At 39.7% G+C, this 22,609-nt stretch overlaps 1 protein-coding gene across 1 annotated transcript in view; it reads right to left on the reverse strand.

The window, feature by feature from the left end:
* The window catches only part of ERGIC3 (ERGIC and golgi 3), a 112,012-nt gene that overhangs the window by 25,024 nt on the left and 64,379 nt on the right, over positions 1–22,609 (reverse strand). Inside the window, exons 8-9 of the mRNA XM_053694993.1 lie at positions 19,021–19,052; positions 784–880 (exon numbers count right to left, since the gene is read on the reverse strand). Of these exons, the coding sequence (XP_053550968.1) occupies positions 784–880; positions 19,021–19,052 (129 nt within the window). The remainder of the gene's footprint in view (positions 1–783; positions 881–19,020; positions 19,053–22,609) is intronic.

The raw sequence follows: 22,609 nt of genomic DNA on the forward strand, positions 1-22,609 counted from the left end.
AACATCTGCCTGCTGTGTTTCGACTCAATCTATTCTTACGGAAATGTATTCTTGGTGCCATTTTCTTTACATCCTACAGCAAGATTTTTTTTTCCTAATTCCTCTTATTCATTCCCTTACCTCACTTTTGTACCAATGCTGTTGCTGAGTGTCAGCTGATTGATTAACATGATTTTTTGTTTGTTTGACACATAGATAAGAAGCTCTCTGTTCCAGTTGTAGAATTTCAGGCTAACTTACAAATGATGGCCACACTGCTCACTAGATGTAATTTGTCCCTTGAAGTGTTCATGAACAGTTACAGATACTCATGCCACCCTCTTGTCAGTACGCTCTGGTATAAAATAATGCTCTGTGTCTTGGAAACCTATTATGGAGCACGGATAAATGTGTGTGTGTGTGTGTGTGTGTGTGTGTGTGTGTGTGTGTGTGTGTGTGTGTGTGTGTGTGTGATTTGTTCGTGGAAAAAAAAAACAGAAAAATGGCCGCAGGTCTGCAGTTTTTATATAAAAATGTGCGAATATAGATAATTGTGTGTTGAACTTTTTATCTAATAATTCCAGTGACAGAAAAAACACAATTTCACAAGCCACAGCCATTTTCATAATTAATGTGATTAACTCAATTCCTAATGTTTGCACTTGTCTAATATAAAAGTGCTATTGGATCTATACATAAACTATGCCTAAAGAGCGTTCAGTTTTTTGCAGTAAGTCAGCATTAAGTTATTGTACTTGCCAAAGAGAACTGCTGTTTGTGATCACAGAATTAAAATGGCCATACCTTGTACTGCTGCCACACTGGTCCCATCAAGAGGATTTACAATACCAGGATAATCCCTTCCAAATGACAGATGTTTGATGTTATGCGTCATATTTATCTGGGAGAGAATTTATTAATACTTTTGTTATAGAAGTAATCACTTTCATAAAACTTTTACACAAAGTCAGGCAACATTGCACAACAAGGTTTAAAAACATGTCTGAAATTTTGTTTGGCCAACACACAATGGCACAACGTTGCTTCTTGCATTTCAGACATACTTCTCTAGGATAAAAAAAACATAATTTATGTAAGAACTTACCTGATAAATTCATTTCTTTCATATTAGCAAGAGTCCATGAGCTAGTGACGTATGGGATATACATTCCTATCAGGAGGGGCAAAGTTTCCCAAACCTCAAAATGCCTATAAATACACCCCTCACCACACCCACAAATCAGTTTAACGAATAGCCAAGAAGTGGGGTGATAAGAAAAAAAGTGCGAAAGCATATAAAATAAGGAATTGGAATAATTGTGCTTTATACAAAAAAATCATAACCACCACAAAAAGGGTGGGCCTCATGGACTCTTGCTAATATGAAAGAAATGAATTTATCAGGTAAGTTCTTACATAAATTATGTTTTCTTTCATGTAATTAGCAAGAATCCATGAGCTAGTGACGTATGGGATAATGACTACCCAAGATGTGGATCTTTCCACGCAAGAGTCACTAGAGAGGGAGGGATAAAATAAAGACAGCCAATTCCTGCTGAAAATAATCCACACCCAAAATAAAGTTTAATGAAAACATAAGCAGAAGATTCAAACTGAAACCGCTGCCTGAAGTACTTTTCTACCAAAAACTGCTTCAGAAGAAGAAAACACATCAAAATGGTAGAATTTAGTAAAAGTATGCAAAGAGGACCAAGTTGCTGCTTTGCAAATCTGATCAACCGAAGCTTCATTCCTAAACGCCCAGGAAGTAGAAACTGACCTAGTAGAATGAGCTGTAATCCTTTGAGGCGGAGTTTTACCCGACTCAACATAGGCATGATGAATTAAAGATTTCAACCAAGATGCCAAAGAAATGGCAGAAGCTTTCTGGCCTTTTCTAGAACCGGAAAAGATAACAAATAGACTAGAAGTCTTTCGGAAAGACTTAGTAGCTTCAACATAATATTTCAAAGCTCTAACATCCAAAGAATGCAACGATTTCTCCTTAGAATTCTTAGGATTAGGACATAATGAAGGAACCACAATTTCTCTACTAATGTTGTTGGAATTCACAACCTTAGGTAAAAATTCAAAAGAAGTTCGCAACACCGCCTCATCCTGATGAAAAATCAGAAAAGGAGACTCACAAGAAAGAGCAGATAATTCAGAGACTCTTCTGGCAGAAGAGATCGCCAAAAGGAACAAAACTTTCCAAGAAAGTAATTTAATGTCCAATGAATGCATGGGTTCAAAAGGAGGAGCTTGAAGAGCCCCCAGAACCAAATTCAAACTCCAAGGAGGAGAAATTGACTTAATGACAGGTTTTATACGAACCAAAGCTTGTACAAAATAATGAATATCAGGAATATTAGCAATCTTTCTGTGAAAAAGAACAGAAAGAGCAGAGATTTGTCCTTTCAAGGAACTTGCGGACAAACCTTTATCTAAACCATCCTGAAGAAACTGTAAAATTCTCGGAATTCTAAAAGAATGCCAGGAAAAATGATGAGAAAGACACCAAGAAATATAAGTCTTCCAGACTCTATAATATATCTCTCTAGATACAGATTTACGAGCCTGTAACATAGTATTAATCACAGAGTCAGAGAAACCTCTTTGACCAAGAATCAAGCGTTCAATCTCCATACCTTTAAATTTAAGGATTTGAGATCCTGATGGAAAAAAGGACCTTGCGACAGAAGGTCTGGTCTTAACGGAAGAGTCCACGGTTGGCAAGAGGCCATCCGGACAAGATCCGCATACCAAAACCTGTGAGGCCATGCTGGAACTACCAGCAGGACAAACGAGCATTCCTTCAGAATCTTGGAGATTACTCTTGGAAGAAGAACTAGAGGCGGAAAGATATAGGCAGGATGATACTTCCAAGGAAGTGATAATGCATCCACTGCCTCCGCCTGAGGATCCCGGGATCTGGACAGATACCTGGGAAGTTTCTTGTTTAGATGAGAAGCCATCAGATCTATTTCTGGAAGTTCCCACATTTGAACAATCTGAAGAAATACCTCTGGGTGAAGAGACCATTCGCCCGGATGCAACGATTGGCGACTGAGATAATCTGAGATTAGACAGGAGCTGGATTCCGCCCAAACCAGAATTCGAGATACTTCTTTCATAGCCAGAGGACTGTGAGTCCCCCCCCTGATGATTGATGTATGCCACAGTTGTGACATTGTCTGTCTGAAAACAAATGAACGATTCTCTCTTCAGAAGAGGCCAAGACTGAAGAGCTCTGAAAATTGCACGGAGTTCCAAAATATTGATCGGTAATCTCACCTCCTGAGATTCCCAAACTCCTTGTGCCGTCAGAGACCCCCACACAGCTCCCCAACCTGTAAGACTTGCATCTGTTGAAATTACAGTCCAGGTCGGAAGAACAAAAGAAGCCCCCTGAACTAAACGATGGTGATCTGTCCACCACGTTAGAGAGTGTCGTACAATCGGTTTTAAAGATATTAATTGAGATATCGTTGTGTAATCCCTGCACCATTGGTTCAGCATACAGAGCTGAAGAGGTCGCATGTGAAAACGAGCAAAGGGGATCGCGTCAGATGCAGCAGTCATAAGACCTAAAATTTCCATGCAAAAGGCTACCAAAGGGAATGATTGTGACTGAAGGTTTCGACAAGCTGAAATCAATTTTAGACGTCTCTTGTCTGTCAACGACAGAGTCATGGACACTGAATCTATCTGGAAACCCAAAAAGGTTACCCTTGTCTGAGGAATCAATGAACTTTTTAGTGAATTGATCCTCCAACCATGATCTTGAAGAAACAACACAAGTCGATTCGTATGAGATTCTGCTAAATGTGAAGACTGAGCAAGTACCAAGATATCGTCCAAATAAGGAAAAACCACAATAACCTGCTCTCTGATTACAGACAGAAGGGCACTGAGAACCTTTGTAAAAATTCTTGGAGCTGTTGCTAGGCCAAACGGCAGAGCCACAAACTGGTAATGCTTGTCCAGGAAAGAGAATCTCAGAAACTGATAGTGAGCTGGATGAATCGGAATATGCAGATATGCATCCTGTAAATCTATTGTAGACATATAATGCCCTTGCTGAACAAAAGGCAGGATAGTCCTTATAGTTACCATTTTGAATGTTGGTATCCTTACATAACGATTCAATATTTTTAGATCCAGAACTGGTCTGAAGGAATTCTCCTTCTTTGGTACAATGAAGAGATTCGAATAAAACCCCAGCCCCTGTTCCAGAACTGGAACTGGCATAATTACTCCAGCCAACTCTAGATCTGAAACACATTTCAGAAATGCTTGAGCTTTCGCTGGGTTTACTGGGACACGGGAAAGAAAAAATCTCTTTGCAGGAGGTCTTATCTTGAAACCAATTCTGTACCCTTCTGAAACAATGTTCTGAATCCAAAGATTGTGAACAGAATCGATCCAAATTTCTTTGAAAAAACGTAATCTGCCCCCTACCAGCTGAGCTGGAATGAGGGCCGCAAATTCATGTGGACTTAGAAGCTGGCTTTGCTTTTCTAGAAGGCTTGGATTTATTCCAGACTGGAGATGGTTTCCAAACTGAAACTGCTCCTGAGGATGAAGGATCAGGCTTTTGTTCTTTGTTGAAATGAAAGGAACGGAAACGATTATTAGCCCTGTTTTTACCCTTAGATTTTTTATCCTGCGGTAAAAAAGTTCCTTTCCCACCAGTAACAGTTGAGATAATAGAATCCAACTGAGAACCAAATAATTTATTACCCTGGAAAGAAAGGGAAATTAGAGTCGATTTAGAAGACATATCAGCATTCCAAGTTTTAAGCCATAAAGCTCTTCTAGCTAAAATAGCTAGAGACATAAACCTGACATCAACTCTGATAATATCAAAAATGGCATCACAGATAAAATTATTAGCATGTTGAAGCAGAATAACAGAATTTATGCTTACCTGATAAATTACTTTCTCCAACGGTGTGTCCGGTCCATGGCGTCATCCTTACTTGTGGGATATTCTCTTCCCCAACAGGAAATGGCAAAGAGTCCCAGCAAAGCTAGTCACATGATCCCTCCTAGGCTCCGCCCACCCCAGTCATTCGACCGACGGACAGGAGGAAATATATATAGGAGAAATCATATGGTACCGTGGTGACTGTAGTTAGAGAAAATAATTCATCAGACCTGATTAAAAAACCAGGGCGGGCCGTGGACCGGACACACCGTTGGAGAAAGTAATTTATCAGGTAAGCATAAATTCTGTTTTCTCCAACATTGGTGTGTCCGGTCCACGGCGTCATCCTTACTTGTGGGAACCAATACCAAAGCTTTAGGACACGGATGAAGGGAGGGAGCAAATCAGGTCAACTAAACGGAAGGCACCACAGCTTGCAAAACCTTTCTCCCAAAAATAGCCTCCGAAGAAGCAAAAGTATCAAATTTGTAACATTTGGCAAAAGTGTGCAGTGAAGACCAAGTCGCTGCCTTACATATCTGGTCAACAGAAGCCTCGTTCTTGAAGGCCCATGTGGAAGCCACAGCCCTAGTGGAGTGAGCTGTGATTCTTTCAGGAGGCTGCCGTCCGGCAGTCTCATAAGCCAATCGGATAATGCTTTTAAGCCAAAAGGAAAGAGAGGTAGAAGTAGCTTTTAGACCTCTCCTTTTACCAGAATAAACAACAAACAAGGAAGATGTTTGTCTGAAATCTTTAGTAGCCTCTAAATAGAACTTTAGAGCACGGACAATGTCCAAATTGTGTAACAAACGTTCCTTCTTTGAAACTGGATTCGGACACAAAGAAGGTACAACTATCTCCTGGTTAATATTTTTGTTAGAAACAACTTTAGGAAGAAAACCAGGCTTAGTACGCAAAACCACCTTATCTGCATGGAACACCAGATAAGTAGGAGAACACTGCAGAGCAGATAACTCTGAAACTCTTCTAGCAGAAGAAATTGCAACCAAAAACAAAACTTTCCAAGATAGTAACTTAATATCTATGGAATGTAAGGGTTCAAACGGAACCCCTTGAAGAACTGAAAGAACTAGATTTAGACTCCAGGGAGGAGTCAAAGGTCTGTAAACAGGCTTGATCCTAACCAGAGCCTGAACAAATGCTTGAACATCTGGCACAGCTGCCAGTCTTTTGTGTAGTAAGACCGATAAAGCAGAGATCTGTCCCTTTAGAGAACTTGCAGATAATCCTTTCTCCAAACCTTCTTGAAGAAAGGAGAGAATCTTAGGAATTGTTATCTTATTCCATGGGAATCCTTTGGATTCACACCAACAGATATATTTTTTCCATATTTTATGGTAAATTTTTCTAGTTACAGGTTTTCTGGCCTGAACCAGAGTATCTATCACCGAATCTGAAAACCCACGCTTTGATAGAATTAAGCGTTCAATCTCCAAGCCGTCAGTTGGAGGGAGACCAGATTTGGGTGTTCGAATGGACCTTGAACAAGAAGGTCCTGTCTCAAAGGTAGCTTCCATGGTGGAGCCGATGACATATTCACCAGGTCTGCATACCAAGTCCTGCGTGGCCACGCAGGAGCTATCAAGATCACCGAGGCCCTCTCCTGATTGATCCTGGCTACCAGCCTGGGAATGAGAGGAAACGGTGGGAATACGTAAGCTAGGTTGAAAGTCCAAGGTGCTACTAGTGCATCTACTAGAGTCGCCTTGGGATCCCTGGATCTGGACCCGTAGCAAGGAACCTTGAAGTTCTGACGAGACGCCATCAGATCCATGTCTGGAATGCCCCATAATTGAGTTATTTGGGCAAAGATTTCCGGATGGAGTTCCCACTCCCCCGGATGAAATGTCTGACGACTCAGAAAATCCGCTTCCCAATTTTCCACTCCTGGGATGTGGATCGCAGACAAGTGGCAGGAGTGATCCTCCGCCCATTGAATTATTTTGGTCACTTCTTTCATCGCCAGGGAACTCTTTGTTCCCCCTTGATGATTGATATAAGCAACAGTCGTCATGTTGTCTGATTGGAACCTTATGAATTTGGCCTTTGCTAGTTGAGGCCAAGCTCTGAGAGCATTGAATATCGCTCTCAGTTCCAGAATGTTTATCGGGAGAAGAGAATCCTCCCGAGACCATAGACCCTGAGCTTTCAGGGATTCCCAGACCGCACCCCAGCCCACTAAACTGGCGTCGGTCGTGACAATGACCCACTCTGGCCTGCGGAAGCTCATTCCCTGAGACAGATGGTCCAGGGTCAGCCACCAACGGAGTGAATCTCTGGTCTTTTGATCTACTTGAATCATTGGAGACAAGTCTGTATAATCCCCATTCCACTGTTTGAGCATGCACAGTTGTAATGGTCTTAGATGAATTCGTGCAAAAGGAACTATGTCCATTGTTGCAACCATCAATCCTATTACTTCCATGCACTGCGCTATGGAAGGACGAGGAACAGAATGAAGCACTTGACAGTTTTGATTTTCTGACCTCTGTCAGAAAAATCCTAATTTCTAAGGAATCTATTATTGTTCCCAAGAAGGGAACTCTTGTTGACGGGGACAGAGAACTCTTTTCTTTGTTCACCTTCCATCCGTGAGATGTGAGAAAGGCTAGAACGATGTCCGTATGAGCCTTTGCCTTTGACAGGGACGACGCTTGTATTAGAATGTCGTCCAAGTAAGGTACTACTGCAATGCCCCTTGGTCTTAGAACCGCTAGAAGGGACCCTAGCACCTTTGTGAAAATCCTTGGAGCAGTGGCTAATCCGAATGGAAGAGCCACAAACTGGTAATGTTTGTCCAGAAAAGCGAACCTTAGGAACTGATGATGTTCCTTGTGGATAGGGATATGTAGGTACGCATCCTTTAGATCCACGGTAGTCATAAATTGACTTTCCTGGATGGTGGGTAGAATCGTTCGAATAGTTTCCATTTTGAACGATGGTACCCTGAGAAATTTGTTTAGGATCTTCAAATCCAAAATTGGTCTGAACGGTCCCTCTTTTTTGGGAACTATGAACAGATTGGAATAAAATCCCATTCCTTGTTCCTCTATTGGAACTGGGTGTATCACTCCCATCTTTAACAGGTCTTCTACACAATGTAAGAATGCCTGTCTCTTTATTTGGTTTGAGGATAATTGAGACTTGTGGAACCTTCCCCTTGGGGATAGTTCCTTGAATTCCAGGAGATAACCTTGAGAAACTATTTCTAGCGCCCAAGGATCCTGAACATCTCTTGCCCAAGCCTGAGCAAAGAGAGAGAGTCTGCCCCCCACCAGATCCGGTCCCGGATCGGGGGCTACTCCTTCATGCTGTTTTGTTAGCAGCGGCAGGCTTCTTGGCCTGCTTACCCTTGTTCCAGCCTTGCATTGGTTTCCAGGCTGGTTTGGGTTGTGAGGCATTACCCTCTTGCTTAGAGGATGCAGAATTAGAGGCTGGTCCATTTCTGCGAAAGGGACGAAAATTAGGCTTATTTTTAGCCTTAAAAGACCTATCCTGTGGAAGGGCGTGGCCCTTTCCCCCCAGTGATGTCTGAAATCTCTTTCAAATCAGGTCCAAATAAAGTTTTACCTTTGAAAGGAATGTTAAGCAATTTTGTCTTGGATGACACATCTGCTGACCAAGACTTTAGCCAAGGCGCTCTGCGCGCCACGATAGCAAACCCTGAATTTTTCGCCGCTAATTTTGCTAATTGCAAAGCGGCATCTAAAATAAAAGAGTTAGCCAATTTAAGTGCGTGAACTCTGTCCATAACCTCCTCATATGGAGTTTCTCTACTGAGCGACTTTTCTAGTTCCTCGAACCAGAACCACGCTGCCGTAGTGACAGGAACAATGCATGAAATTGGTTGTAGAAGGTAGCCTTGCTGTACAAAAATCTTTTTAAGCAAACCTTCCAATTTTTTATCCATAGGATCTTTGAAAGCACAACTATCTTCCATAGGAATAGTAGTGCGTTTGTTTAGAGTAGAAACTGCCCCCTCGACCTTGGGGACTGTCTGCCATAAGTCCTTTCTGGGGTCGACCATAGGAAATAATTTCTTAAATATAGGGGGAGGAACAAAAGGTATGCCGGGCTTTTCCCACTCTTTATTTACTATGTCCGCCACCCGCTTGGGTATAGGAAAAGCGTCAGGGGGCACCGGAACCTCTAGGAACCTGTCCATCTTGCATAATTTCTCTGGAATGACCAAATAGTCACAATCATCCAGAGTAGATAACACCTCCTTAAGCAGTGCGCGGAGATGTTCTAATTTAAATTTAAATGTCACAACATCAGGTTCAGCTTGATGAGAAATTTTTCCTGAATCCGAAATTTCTCCCTCAGACAAAACCTCCCTCATGGCCCCTTCAGATTGGTGTGAGGGTATGACAGAACAATTATCATCAGCGTCCTCTTGCTCTTCAGTGTTTAAAACAGAGCAATCGCGCTTTATCTGATAAGTAGGCATTTTGGATAAAAGATTTGCTATGGAGTTATCCATTACAGCCGTTAATTGTTGCATGGTAATAAGTATTGGCGCACTAGATGTACTAGGGGCCTCCTGCATGGGCAAAACTGGTGTAGACACAGTAGGAGATGATGTAGTATCATGTTTACTCCCCTCATTTGAGGAATCATCTTGGGCAATATCATTATTTGTGGCAGTACTGTCCTTACTTTGTTTGGACGCTATGGCACAATTATTACATAAATTTAAATGGGGAGACACATTGGCTTTCATACATATAGAACATAGCTTATCTGAAGGTACAGACATGTTAAACAGGCTTAAACTTGTCAACAAAGCACAAAAAACGTTTTAAAATAAAACCGTTACTGTCACTTTAAATTTCAAACAGAAAACACTTTATTACTGAATATGTGAAAAGGTATGAAGGAATTGTTCAAAAATTACCAAAATTTCACCACAGTGTCTTAAAGCCTTAAAAGTATTGCACACCAAATTTCAGAGCTTTAACCCTTAAAATAACGGAACCGGAGCCGTTTTTCAATTTAACCCCTATACAGTCCCAGATATAGTCTTTGCTAAGACCCAACCAAGCCCTGAGGGGAATACGATACCAAATGACGCCTTCTAAAAGCTTTTTCAGAGATTCTTAGATCCTTACACATGCATCTGCATGCCCTGCTCTCAAAAAACAACTGCGCATTAATGGCGCGAAAATGAGGCTCAGTCTATGACTAGAAAGGCCCCCTGACTGAAAAAGGTGTCCAATACAGTGCCTGCCGTTTTATAAACGTTCCCCAAGATTATAAATGCCAATTATTAGCCTAAATCTGAATAATATGCACAAATAAAGCAATCGATTTAGCCCATAAAAATGTCTACCAGTTTTTTAGCCCATAATAAGCCCTTTATTCTGTTTGTTTTTGACTAAGAAAATGGCTTACCGGTCCCCATGAGGGGAAATGACAGCCTTCCAGCATTACACAGTCTTGTTAGAAATATGGCTAGTCATACCTTAAGCAGAAAAGTCTGCTAACTGTTTCCCCCAACTGAAGTTACTTCATCTCAACAGTCCTATGTGGAAACAGCAACCGATTTTAGTTACTGTCTGCTAAAATCATCTTCCTCTTACAAACAGAAATCTTCATCCTTTTCTGTTTCAGAGTAAATAGTACCTACCAGCACTATTTTAAAATAACAAACACTTGATAGAAGAATAAAAACTACATTTAAACACCAAAAAACTCTTAACCATCTCCGTGGAGATGTTGCCTGTGCAACGGCAAAGAGAATGACTGGGGTGGGCGGAGCCTAGGAGGGATCATGTGACCAGCTTTGCTGGGACTCTTTGCCATTTCCTGTTGGGGAAGAGAATATCCCACAAGGATGACGCCGTGGACCGGACACACCAATGTTGGAGAAAAACATAATTTATGTAAGAACTTACCTGATAAATTCATTTCTTTCATATTAACAAGAGTCCATGAGCTAGTGACGTATGGGATATACATTCCTACCAGGAGGGGCAAAGTTTCCCAAACCTTAAAATGCCTATAAATACACCCCTCACCACACCCACAAATCAGTTTAACGAATAGCCAAAAAGTGGGGTGATAAGAAAAAGTGCGAAGCATATAAAATAAGGAATTGGAATAATTGTGCTTTATACAAAAAAATCATAACCACCACAAAAAAGGGTGGGCCTCATGGACTCTTGTTAATATGAAAGAAATGAATTTATCAGGTAAGTTCTTACATAAATTATGTTTTCTTTCATGTAATTAACAAGAGTCCATGAGCTAGTGACGTATGGGATAATGACTACCCAAGATGTGGATCTTTCCACACAAGAGTCACTAGAGAGGGAGGGATAAAATAAAGACAGCCAATTCCTGCTGAAAATAATCCACACCCAAAATAAAGTTTAACAAAAAACATAAGCAGAAGATTCAAACTGAAACCGCTGCCTGAAGAACTTTTCTACCAAAAACTGCTTCAGAAGAAGAAAATACATCAAAATGGTAGAATTTAGTAAAAGTATGCAAAGAAGACCAAGTTGCTGCTTTGCAGATCTGGTCAACCGAAGCTTCATTCCTAAACGCCCAGGAAGTAGATACTGACCTAGTAGAATGAGCTGTAATTCTTTGAGGCGGAGTTTTACCCGACTCAACATAGGCAAGATGAATTAAAGATTTCAACCAAGATGCCAAAGAAATGGCAGAAGCTTTCTGGCCTTTCCTAGAACCGGAAAAGATAACAAATAGACTAGAAGTCTTACGGAAAGATTTCGTAGCTTCAACATAATATTTCAAAGCTCTAACAACATCCAAAGAATGCAATGATTTCTCCTTAGAATTCTTAGGATTAGGACATAATGAAGGAACCACAATTTCTCTACTAATGTTGTTGGAATTCACAACTTTAGGTAAAAATTCAAAAGAAGTTCGCAACACCGCCTTATCCTGATGAAAAATCAGAAAAGGAGACTCACACGAAAGAGCAGATAATTCAGAAACTCTTCTAGCAGAAGAGATGGCCAAAAGGAACAAAACTTTCCAAGAAAGTAATTTAATGTCCAATGAATGCATAGGTTCAAACGGAGGAGCTTGAAGAGCTCCCAGAACCAAATTCAAACTCCAAGGAGGAGAAATTGACTTAATGACAGGTTTTATACGAACCAAAGCTTGTACAAAACAATGAATATCAGGAAGAATAGCAATCTTTCTGTGAAAAAGAACAGAAAGAGCAGAGATTTGTCCTTTCAAAGAACTTGCGGACAAACCCTTATCCAAACCATCCTGAAGAAATTGTAGAATTCTCGGTATTCTAAAAGAATGCCAAGAAAAATGATGAGAAAGACACCATGAAATATAAGTCTTCCAGACTCTATAATATATCTCTCGAGATACAGATTTACGAGCCTGTAACATAGTATTAATCACGGAGTCAGAGAAACCTCTATGACCAAGAATCAAGCGTTCAATCTCCATACCTTTAAATTTAAGGATTTCAGATCCGGATGGAAAAAAGGACCTTGTGACAGAAGGTCTGGTCTTAACGGAAGAGTCCATGGCTGGCAAGATGCCATCCGGACAAGATCCGCATACCAAAACCTGTGAGGCCATGCCGGAGCTATTAGCAGAACAAACGAGCATTCCCTCAGAATCTTGGAGATTACTCTTGGAAGAAGAACTAGAGGCGGAAAGATATAGGCAGGATGATACTTCCAAGGAAGTGATAATGCATCCACTGCCTCCGCCTGAGGATCCCGGGATCTGGACAGATACCTGGGAAGTTTCTTGTTTAGATGAGAGGCCATCAGATCTATCTCTGGGAGCCCCCACAATTGAACAATCTGAAGAAATACCTCTGGGTGAAGAGACCATTCGCCCGGATGCAACGTTTGGCGACTGAGATAATCCGCTTCCCAATTGTCTACACCTGGGATATGAACCGCAGAGATTAGACAGGAGCTGGATTCCGCCCAAACCAAAATTCGAGATACTTCTTTCATAGCCAGAGGACTGTGAGTCCCTCCTTGATGATTGATGTATGCCACACTTGTGACATTGTCTGTCTGAAAACAAATGAACGATTCTCTCTTCAGAAGAGGCCAAAACTGAAGAGCTCTGAAAATTGCACGGAGTTCCAAAATATTGATCGGTAATCTCACCTCCTGAGATTCCCAAACTCCTTGTGCCGTCAGAGATCCCCACACAGCTCCCCAACCTGTGAGACTTGCATCTGTTGAAATTACAGTCCAGGTCGGAAGAACAAAAGAAGCCCCCTGAATTAAACGATGGTGATTTGTCCACCACGTTAGAGAGTGTCGAACAATCGGTTTTAAAGATATTAATTGAGATATCTTCGTGTAATCCCTGCACCATTGGTTCAGCATACAGAGCTGAAGAGGTCGCATGTGAAAACGAGCAAAGGGGATCGCGTCCGATGCAGCAGTCATAAGACCTAGAATTTCCATGCATAAGGCTACCGAAGGGAATGATTGTGACTGAAGGTTTCGACAAGCTGTAATCAATTTTAGACGTCTCTTGTCTGTTAAAGACAGAGTCATGGACACTGAATCTATCTGGAAACCCAGAAAGGTTACCCTTGTTTGAGGAATCAAAGAACTTTTTGGTAAATTGATCCTCCAACCATGATCTTGAAGAAACAACACAAGTCGATTCGTATGAGACTCTGCTAAATGTAAAGACGGAGCAAGTACCAAGATATCGTCCAAATAAGGAAATACCACAATACCCTGTTCTCTGATTACAGACAGAAGGGCACCGAGAATCTTTGTGAAAATTCTTGGAGCTGTAGCAAGGCCAAACGGTAGAGCCACAAATTGGTAATGCTTGTCTAGAAAAGAGAATCTCAGGAACTGATAATGATCTGGATGAATCGGAATATGCAGATATGCATCCTGTAAATCTATTGTGGACATATAATTCCCTTGCTGAACAAAAGGCAATATAGTCCTTACAGTTACCATCTTGAACGTTGGTATCCTTACATAACGATTCAATAATTTTAGATCCAGAACTGGTCTGAAGGAATTCTCCTTCTTTGGTACAATGAAGAGATTTGAATAAAACCCCATCCCCTGTTCCGGAACTGGAACTGACATAATTACTCCAGCCAACTCTAGATCTGAAACACAATTCAGAAATGCTTGAGCTTTCACTGGATTTACTGGGACATGGGAAAGAAAAAATCTCTTTGCAGGAGGTCTCATCTTGAAACCAATTCTGTACCCTTCTGAAACAATGTTCTGAATCCAAAGATTGTGAACAGATTTGATCCAAATTTCTTTGAAAAAAACGTAACCTGCCCCCTACCAGCTGAACTGGAATGAGGGCCGTACCTTCATGTGAACTTAGAAGCAGGCTTTGCCTTTCTAGCAGGCTTGGATTTATTCCAGACTGGAGATGGTTTCCAAACTGAAACTGCTCCTGAGGACGAAGGATCAGGCTTTTGTTCTTTGTTGAAACGAAAGGAACGAAAACGATTGTTAGCCCTGTTTTTACCTTTAGACTTTTTATCCTGTGGTAAAAAAGTTCCTTTCCCACCAGTAACAGTTGAAATAATAGAATCCAACTGAGAACCAAATAATTTGTTTCCCTGGAAAGAAATGGAAAGTAGAGTTGATTTAGAAGCCATATCAGCATTCCAAGTCTTAAGCCATAAAGCTCTTCTGGCTAAGATAGCCAGAGACATAAATCTAACATCAACTCTAATAATATCAAAAATGGCATCACAGATGAAATTATTAGCATGCTGGAGAAGAATAATAATATCATGAGAATCACGATTTGTTACTTGTTGCGCTAGAGTTTCCAACCAAAAAGTTGAAGCTGCAGCAACATCAGCCAATGATATAGCAGGTCTAAGAAGATTACCTGAACATAGATAAGCTTTTCTTAGAAAAGATTCAATTTTTCTATCTAAAGGATCCTTAAACGAGGTACCATCTGACGTAGGAATGGTAGTACGTTTAGCAAGGGTAGAAATAGCCCCATCAACTTTAGGGATTTTGTCCCAAAATTCTAACCTGTCAGGCGGAACAGGATATAATTGCTTAAAACGTTTAGAAGGAGTAAATGAATTACCCAATTTATCCCATTCCTTAGCAATTACTGCAGAAATAGCATTAGGAACAGGAAAGACTTCTGGAATAACCGCAGGAGCTTTAAAAACCTTATCCAAACGTATAGAATTAGTATCAAGAGGACTAGAATCCTCTATTTCTAAAGCAATTAGTACTTCTTTAAGTAAAGAGCGAATAAATTCCATCTTAAATAAATATGAAGATTTATCAGCATCAATCTCTGAGACAGAATCCTCTGAACTAGAAGAGTCCAAAGAATCAGAATGATGGTGTTCATTTAAAAATTCATCTGTAGAGAGAGAAGATTTAAAAGACTTTTTACGTTTACTAGAAGGAGAAATAACAGACAAAGCCTTCTTTATGGATTCAGAAACAAAATCTCTTATGTTATCAGGAACATTCTGCACCTTAGATGTTGAGGGAACTGCAACAGGCAATGGTACATCACTAAAGGAAATATTATCTGCTTTAACAAGTTTGTCATGACAATTATTACAAACAACAGCTGGAGAAATAGCTACCAAAAGTTTACAGCAGATACACTTAGCTTTGGTAGATCCAGCAGGCAGTGGTTTTCCTGTAGTATCTTCTGGCTCAGATGCAACGTGAGACATCTTGCAATATGTAAGAGAAAAAACAACATATAAAGCAAAATAAATCAAATTCCTTATAAGACAGTTTCAGGAATGGGAAAAAAATGCCAAACATCAAGCTTCTAGCAACCAGAAGCAAATGAAAATGAGACTGAAATAATGTGGAGACAAAAGCGACGCCCATATTTTTTGGCGCCAAATAAGACGCCCACATTATTTGGCGCCTAAATGCTTTTGGCGCCAAAAATGACGCCACATCCGGAACGCCGACATTTTTGGCGCAAAATAACGTCAAAAAATGACGCAACTTCCGGCGACACGTATGACGCCGGAAACGGAAATGAATTTTTGCGCCAAAAAAATCCGCGCCAAAAATGACGCAATAAAATGAAGCATTTTCAGCCCCCGCGAGCCTAACAGCCCACAGGGAAAAAAGTCAAATTTTTGAGGTAAGACAAAATATGATAATTTAAAGCATAATCCCAAATATGAAACTGACTGTCTGGAAATAAGGAAAGTTGAACATTCTGAGTCAAGGCAAATAAATGTTTGAATACATATATTTAGAACTTTATAAATAAAGTGCCCAACCATAGCTTAGAGTGTCACAGAAAATAAGACTTACTTACCCCAGGACACTCATCTACATGTTTGTAGAAAGCCAAACCAGTACTGAAACGAGAATCAGTAGAGGAAATGGTAAATATAAGAGTATATCGTCGATCTGAAAAGGGAGGTAAGAGATGAATCTCTACGACCGATAACAGAGAACCTTATGAAATAGACCCCGTAGAAGGAGATCACTGCATTCAATAGGCAATACTCTCCTCACATCCCTCTGACATTCACTGCACGCTGAGAGGAAAACCGGGCTCCAACTTGCTGCGGAGCGCATATCAACGTAGAATCTAGCACAAACTTACTTCACCACCTCCCTTGGAGGCAAAGTTTGTAAAACTGATTTGTGGGTGTGGTGAGGGGTGTATTTATAGGCATTTTAAGGTTTGGGAAACTTTGCCCCTCCTGGTAGGAATGTATATCCCATACGTCACTAGCTCATGGACTCTTGTTAATTACATGAAAGAAATAATGTTATGAGAATCATGATCTTTTACTTGTTGCGCTAAAGTTTCCAACCAAAAAGTTGAAGCTGCAGCAACATCCGCCAAAGATATAGCAGGTCTAAGAAGATTACCTGAACACAAATAAGCTTTTCTTATAAAGGATTCAATTTTCCTATCTAGAGGATCCTTAAAGGAAGTACCATCTGCCGTAGGAATAGTAGTACGTTTAGCAAGGGTAGAAATAGCCCCATCAACTTTAGGGATTTTGTCCCAAAACTCTAATCTGTCGGACGGCACAGGATATAATTGCTTAAAACGTTTAGAAGGAGTAAATGAATTACCCAAATTATTCCATTCTCTGGAAATTACTTCAGAAATAGCACCTGGAACAGGAAAAACTTCTGGAATAACTACAGGAGATTTAAAGACCTTGTCTAAACGTTTAGATTTAGTATCAAGAGGACCAGAATCCTCAATTTCTAATGCAATTAGGACTTCTTTAAGTAAAGAACGAATAAATTCCATTTTAAATAAATATGAAGATTTATCAGCATCAACCTCTGAGACAGAGTCCTCTGAAACAGAAGAATCATTAGAATCAGAATGATGATGTTCATTTAAAAATTCATCTGGATAAAGAGAAGTTTTAAAAGATTTTTTATATTTACTAGAAGGAGGAATAACAGACATAACCTTCTTAATGGATTCAGAAACAAAATCTCTTATGTTATCAGGAACACTCTGAACATTAGATGTTGAGGGAACTGCAACAGGTAATGGTACTTTACTAAAGGAAATATTTTCTGCATTAACAAGTTTGTCATGACATTTAATACAAACAACAGCTGGAGGAACAACTGCCAAAAGTTTACAGCAGATACACTTAGCTTTGGTAGTTCCAGCACCAGGCAGCGATTTTCCTGAAGTTTCTTCTGACTCAGATGCAACGTGAGACATCTTGCAATATGTAAGAGAAAAAACAACATATAAAGCAAAATTGATCAAATTCCTTAAATGACAGTTTCAGGAATGGGAAAAAATGCCAAAGAACAAGCTTCTAGCAACCAGAAGCAATGAAAAATGAGACTTAAATAATGTGGAGACAAAAGCGACGCCCAAATTTTTTTAGCGCCAAATAAGACGCCCACATTATTTGGCGCCTAAATGCTTTTGGCGCCAAAAATGACGCCACATCCGGAACGCCGACATTTTTGGCGCAAAAGAACGTCAAAAAATGACGCAACTTCCGGCGACACGTATGACGCCGGAAACGGAAAAGATTTTTTGCGCCAAAAAAGTCAGCGCCAAGAATGACGCAATAAAATGAAGCATTTTCAGCCCCCACGAGCCTAACAGCCCACAGGGAAAAAGTCAAATTTTAAGGTAAGAAAAAATGATTGATTCAAATGCATTATCCCAAATATGAAACTGACTGTCTGAAAAAAGGAATGTTGAACATCCTGAGTCAAGGCAAATAAATGTTTGAATACATATATTTAGAACTTTATAAAAAAAGTGCCCAACCATAGCTTTAGAGTGTCACAGAAAATAAGATTTACTTACCCCAGGACACTCATCTACATGTTTGTAGAAAGCCAGACCAGTACTGAAACGAAAATCAGCAGAGGTAATGGTATATATATATATAAGAGTATATCGTCGATCTGAAAAGGGAGGTAAGAGATGAATCTCTACGACCGATAACAGAGAACCTATGAAATAGACCCCGTAGAAGGAGATCATTGCATTCAAATAGGCAATACTCTCTTCACATCCCTCTGACATTCACTGCACGCTGAGAGGAAAACCGGGCTCCAACCTGCTGCGGAGCGCATATCAACTTAGAATCTAGCACAAACTTACTTCACCACCTCCATAGGAGGCAAAGTTTGTAAAACTGAATTGTGGGTGTGGTGAGGGGTGTATTTATAGGCATTTTGAGGTTTGGGAAACTTTGCCCCTCCTGGTAGGAATGTATATCCCATACGTCACTAGCTCATGGACTCTTGCTAACTACATGAAAGAAATTCAGACTGTGCATGGAAACAAAAGTAGAGATAATGTAAGTCATTTTGGAAAAAAAGAGTATGTTTTTTGCATGTGGAGCAGATAGAATGTGGGAAGGTTCATGTAGAAAGAAGGGTTAAGAGTGTGTATAGTGTTTGCCATGGACATGCCCTGATATTGCTTTCAACAGGGACAAAACATTGTACTCATATTTGCATTTTATTCCATACAGCCACCTCCATGTAGGTTTACAAATATAAGGCCAACACCACCAAAAAGTACTGACAAAGGCTTTTGTTGTTTTGCAGCTGTATAGTCCTACAGCTAAACATATGGTCTAATATTGTATATTAGCTCATACTTACATTTTCTAGTCCAAAGCTTTGCAAGTCATGAACTGTAAGGGAAAATAAGTATAAAGTTAATTCAGATTTAAAAGTGTTTGATCAAAAGCAAAGTTTACATAATTTTTATTAGCATTTTCCCTGACCCTTGTTTTGCTCCTATTAATGAGAAATGTCTAAATAGGTCTCAAAACCAAATTTCTTAGCAATAAAGCTGCATTCTTCCCACTTGAGTACATTCTGAATATCTCTACATGATGTAATCACTAAGCTGCTACAATGGGAAACCAAGATGCTGCAGCATGCAGACCTCAGACCAAAAGCAGCAGTTTGATCCGTTCGACACATATGAACGGAGTGACCCTCATGTGGAGTTTGCTCAACAAATATTAACTGCAAAAGATAATTTTGTATATTAGGTGGAAAGACTCAGCCAGTGGGCATAACCACCACAGGATGCCATGAAAAGGGAAATCAAAAGTTAAATAATTAAACTATAAGCGTGCACTGTGTTTATCTCGATGACCTTTTATGAAAATAAGCAAGAGAGATTATTTTTTTGGAAAAATCTTAGTACTAGTCACAGCACCACGTACATACTCTAATAATAATGAAAGGAATCTAATGATTATATATAGGGTGCAAGAGTATAGTATTGCCTCAAATCCTACCATAAAACTACTCTTGAAAAAACTCAGCACACCTTTTTGCAAAAAATAATAAGGCTAAACTTTATTCCATAGTGCCTAAAGACATATAATGAAATACACAAGAATCCAAAACTTTCAGTCCATCCACTCATGCAAAAAACATTCATACAAAAAACATTCATACATAAAATAACCAAGATTCAACTCGGGCGTCCCTGGAAGAATCAACATAAGGCTGTCATTAAGCTGTTGTCTTATCTCCTGAAATTTGAACAGTTCACTTCAATGTTGCAAAGGACAGTCCATTATATGAACATATAAAGTGTTCATATAAAGGACTGTCCTTTGCAACATTGAAGTGAACTGTTCAAATTTCAGGAGATAAGACAACAGCTTAATGACAGCCTTATGTTGATTCTTCCAGGGATGCCCGAGTTGAATCTTGGTTATTTTATGTATGAATGTTTTTTGTATGAATGTTTTTTGCATGAGTGGATGGACTGAAAGTTTTGGATTCTTGTGTATTTCATTATATGTCTTTAGGCACTATGGAATAAAGTTTAGCCGCCTTATTTTTTTCAAGAGATTATTTTTTTGCTTCACAATGGTTCCAGAATGCTAGTTCTCTATTTTTTTTTTTTTTTTTTAAGACAATGGCTTCCCAACTGAAGTGACTTTTCCTGGGAGCTCCATCTGCTGGTTTACAGTGCCTTCCAAAAGTTTTCCCCCTTTTGGCATTTTCCCTATTTTGTTGAATTACAATCTGGAATTAAAATTGATTTTTATTTGGATTTGTAATGGACATACACAAAATAGTCTAAATTTGTGAAGTAAAATTAAAATAACGCTTAAAAAAAACAAAAAAAAAAAAACGGAAAAGTGTTGTGTGCATATGTATTCACCCCCTTTGCTGTGAAACCCCTAAATAAGATATGGTGCAACCAATTACCTTCAGAAGTCACATAATTAGTTAAAGTTCACCTGTGTGCAATCTAAGTGTCACATGATCTGTCACATGATCTCAGAATATATACACCTGTTCTGCAATGCCACTCAGCAAGGCGCACCACCAAGCAAGCAGCACCATGAAGACCAAGGAGCTCTCTTCAAACAAGTCAAGGACAGAGTTGTGGAAAAGTACAGATCAGGGTTGGGTTATAAAAAAATATCCGAAACATTGAACCTCCGACGGAGCCCCATTAAATCCATTATTGAAAAAATGGAAAGAATATGGCACAACAAACCTGCCAAGAGAGGGCCACCCACCAAAACTCACGGACCAGACAAGGAGGGCATTAATCAGAGAGGCAAGAAAGAGACCAAAGATAACCCTGAAGGAGCTGCAAAGCTCTACAGCGGAGATTGGAGTATCTGTCCATAGGACTACTTTAAGCTGTACACTCCACAGAGCTGGGCTTTACGGAAAAAAAAAACCATTGCTTTGTGGGGACTCTCCCCACATGCCTTTCGGCGAACAGCAAACATATGGAAGGTACTCTGGTCAGATGAGACTAAAATTGAGCTTTTTGTCCATCAAGGAAAACACTATGTCTGGCGCAAACCCAATACCGCTCATCACCCCAAGAACATCATCTCCACAGTGAAACATGGAGGTGGCAGCATCATCAGCAGGGACTGTGAAACTGGTCAGAATTGAAGGAATGATGGAAGGTGCTAAATACAGAGAAATTCTTGAGGGAAACCTGTTTCAGTCTTTCAGAGATTTGAGACTGGGATGGAGGTTCACCTTACAGCAGGACAATGACCCTAAGCATACTGCTAAAGGAACACACGAGTGGTTTAAGGGGAATCATTTGAAAGTCTTGGAATGGCCTATTCAAAGCCTAGACCTCAATTGATTTGAGAATCTGTGGTACAACTTAAAGACTGCTGTACACCTGCAGAACCTATCTAACTTGAAGGAGCTAGAGCAGTTTTGCCTTGAAGAATGGGGGGGGGGGGGGTAGTTATGCATGCTTAAGTTGGTTTTTTTGCATCTTCAAAGTGGTAGGCATGTTGTGTAAATCAAATGATACAAAACCCCAAAAAATCCATTCTGATTCCAGGTTGTAATGCAACAAAAAAGGGAAAATGTCAAGCGGTGAATACTTTTGCAAGGCACTGTAATACTAAGTTTTATTTTCTTTAGAGTGGGGATTTATTTTATTTTTTTAGACCAAGCAAACAATTTTACAAGTAAAAATAAGAGAGCAAATAATATGCATAAGAAAATAAGCAGGAAAAAAGCCAGCCTGAAATGGAGGGTTCAAGCAAGCAGTAAAGTAGGAAAGAGAGAGATTAAAAACAAAGTTCATAGAGAATCATTTTGATTTACTAAAAACAATTTTCTTAGCACTTTGCATTAAAAACAAATGAATTGCCAACTGCACTCCCTAAGCACAGACACACAAGATGATAACTTGATACTGATTGAGCAATAGGATCAGTACATGGTGCAATATGTAAGTCTGAGGAGCTTTTGTTTATTAAAAACACCAAGTGATAACATTTTAAATTAAATTATAAAAGGTTTGCTTTTGTAGACTAAAGTGGAGGGAGAAAAAAAATACCTGCATGCCCTTATGAGTTTATAAAGTAGGACTTGAGAAAGTCAGGAAGCCATATCTTTGGACCCTTTTTTATTATGTTTATTATTCTATATACAATTTCCCTTTCTTGGCTGTCATGTATTCAATACTGAAGGCCTGCAACATTTTGTTTAAATCTGTCAACCGGTGTCCTAAGAGATAGAATCTTATTTTCATAGCCTCACGCATAATAACTTGTCATTACCTCTACTTGATCCAGCACAAAGGAAAACAATTTATTTTATTAAAATTACGTTCTGGCTCAAACTGCGCAGCTGGTTCTAAAGCAAACTCATCCATAATTATTTTTATTTTTCCCCAGTTATCACTGAGCAAGTAACACAGGAAAGGAAAATAATGTTGTAAGCAACA

This window comes from Bombina bombina, chromosome 1, assembly GCF_027579735.1.
Source record: "Bombina bombina isolate aBomBom1 chromosome 1, aBomBom1.pri, whole genome shotgun sequence".
Classification (NCBI taxonomy): Eukaryota; Metazoa; Chordata; class Amphibia; order Anura; family Bombinatoridae; genus Bombina; species Bombina bombina.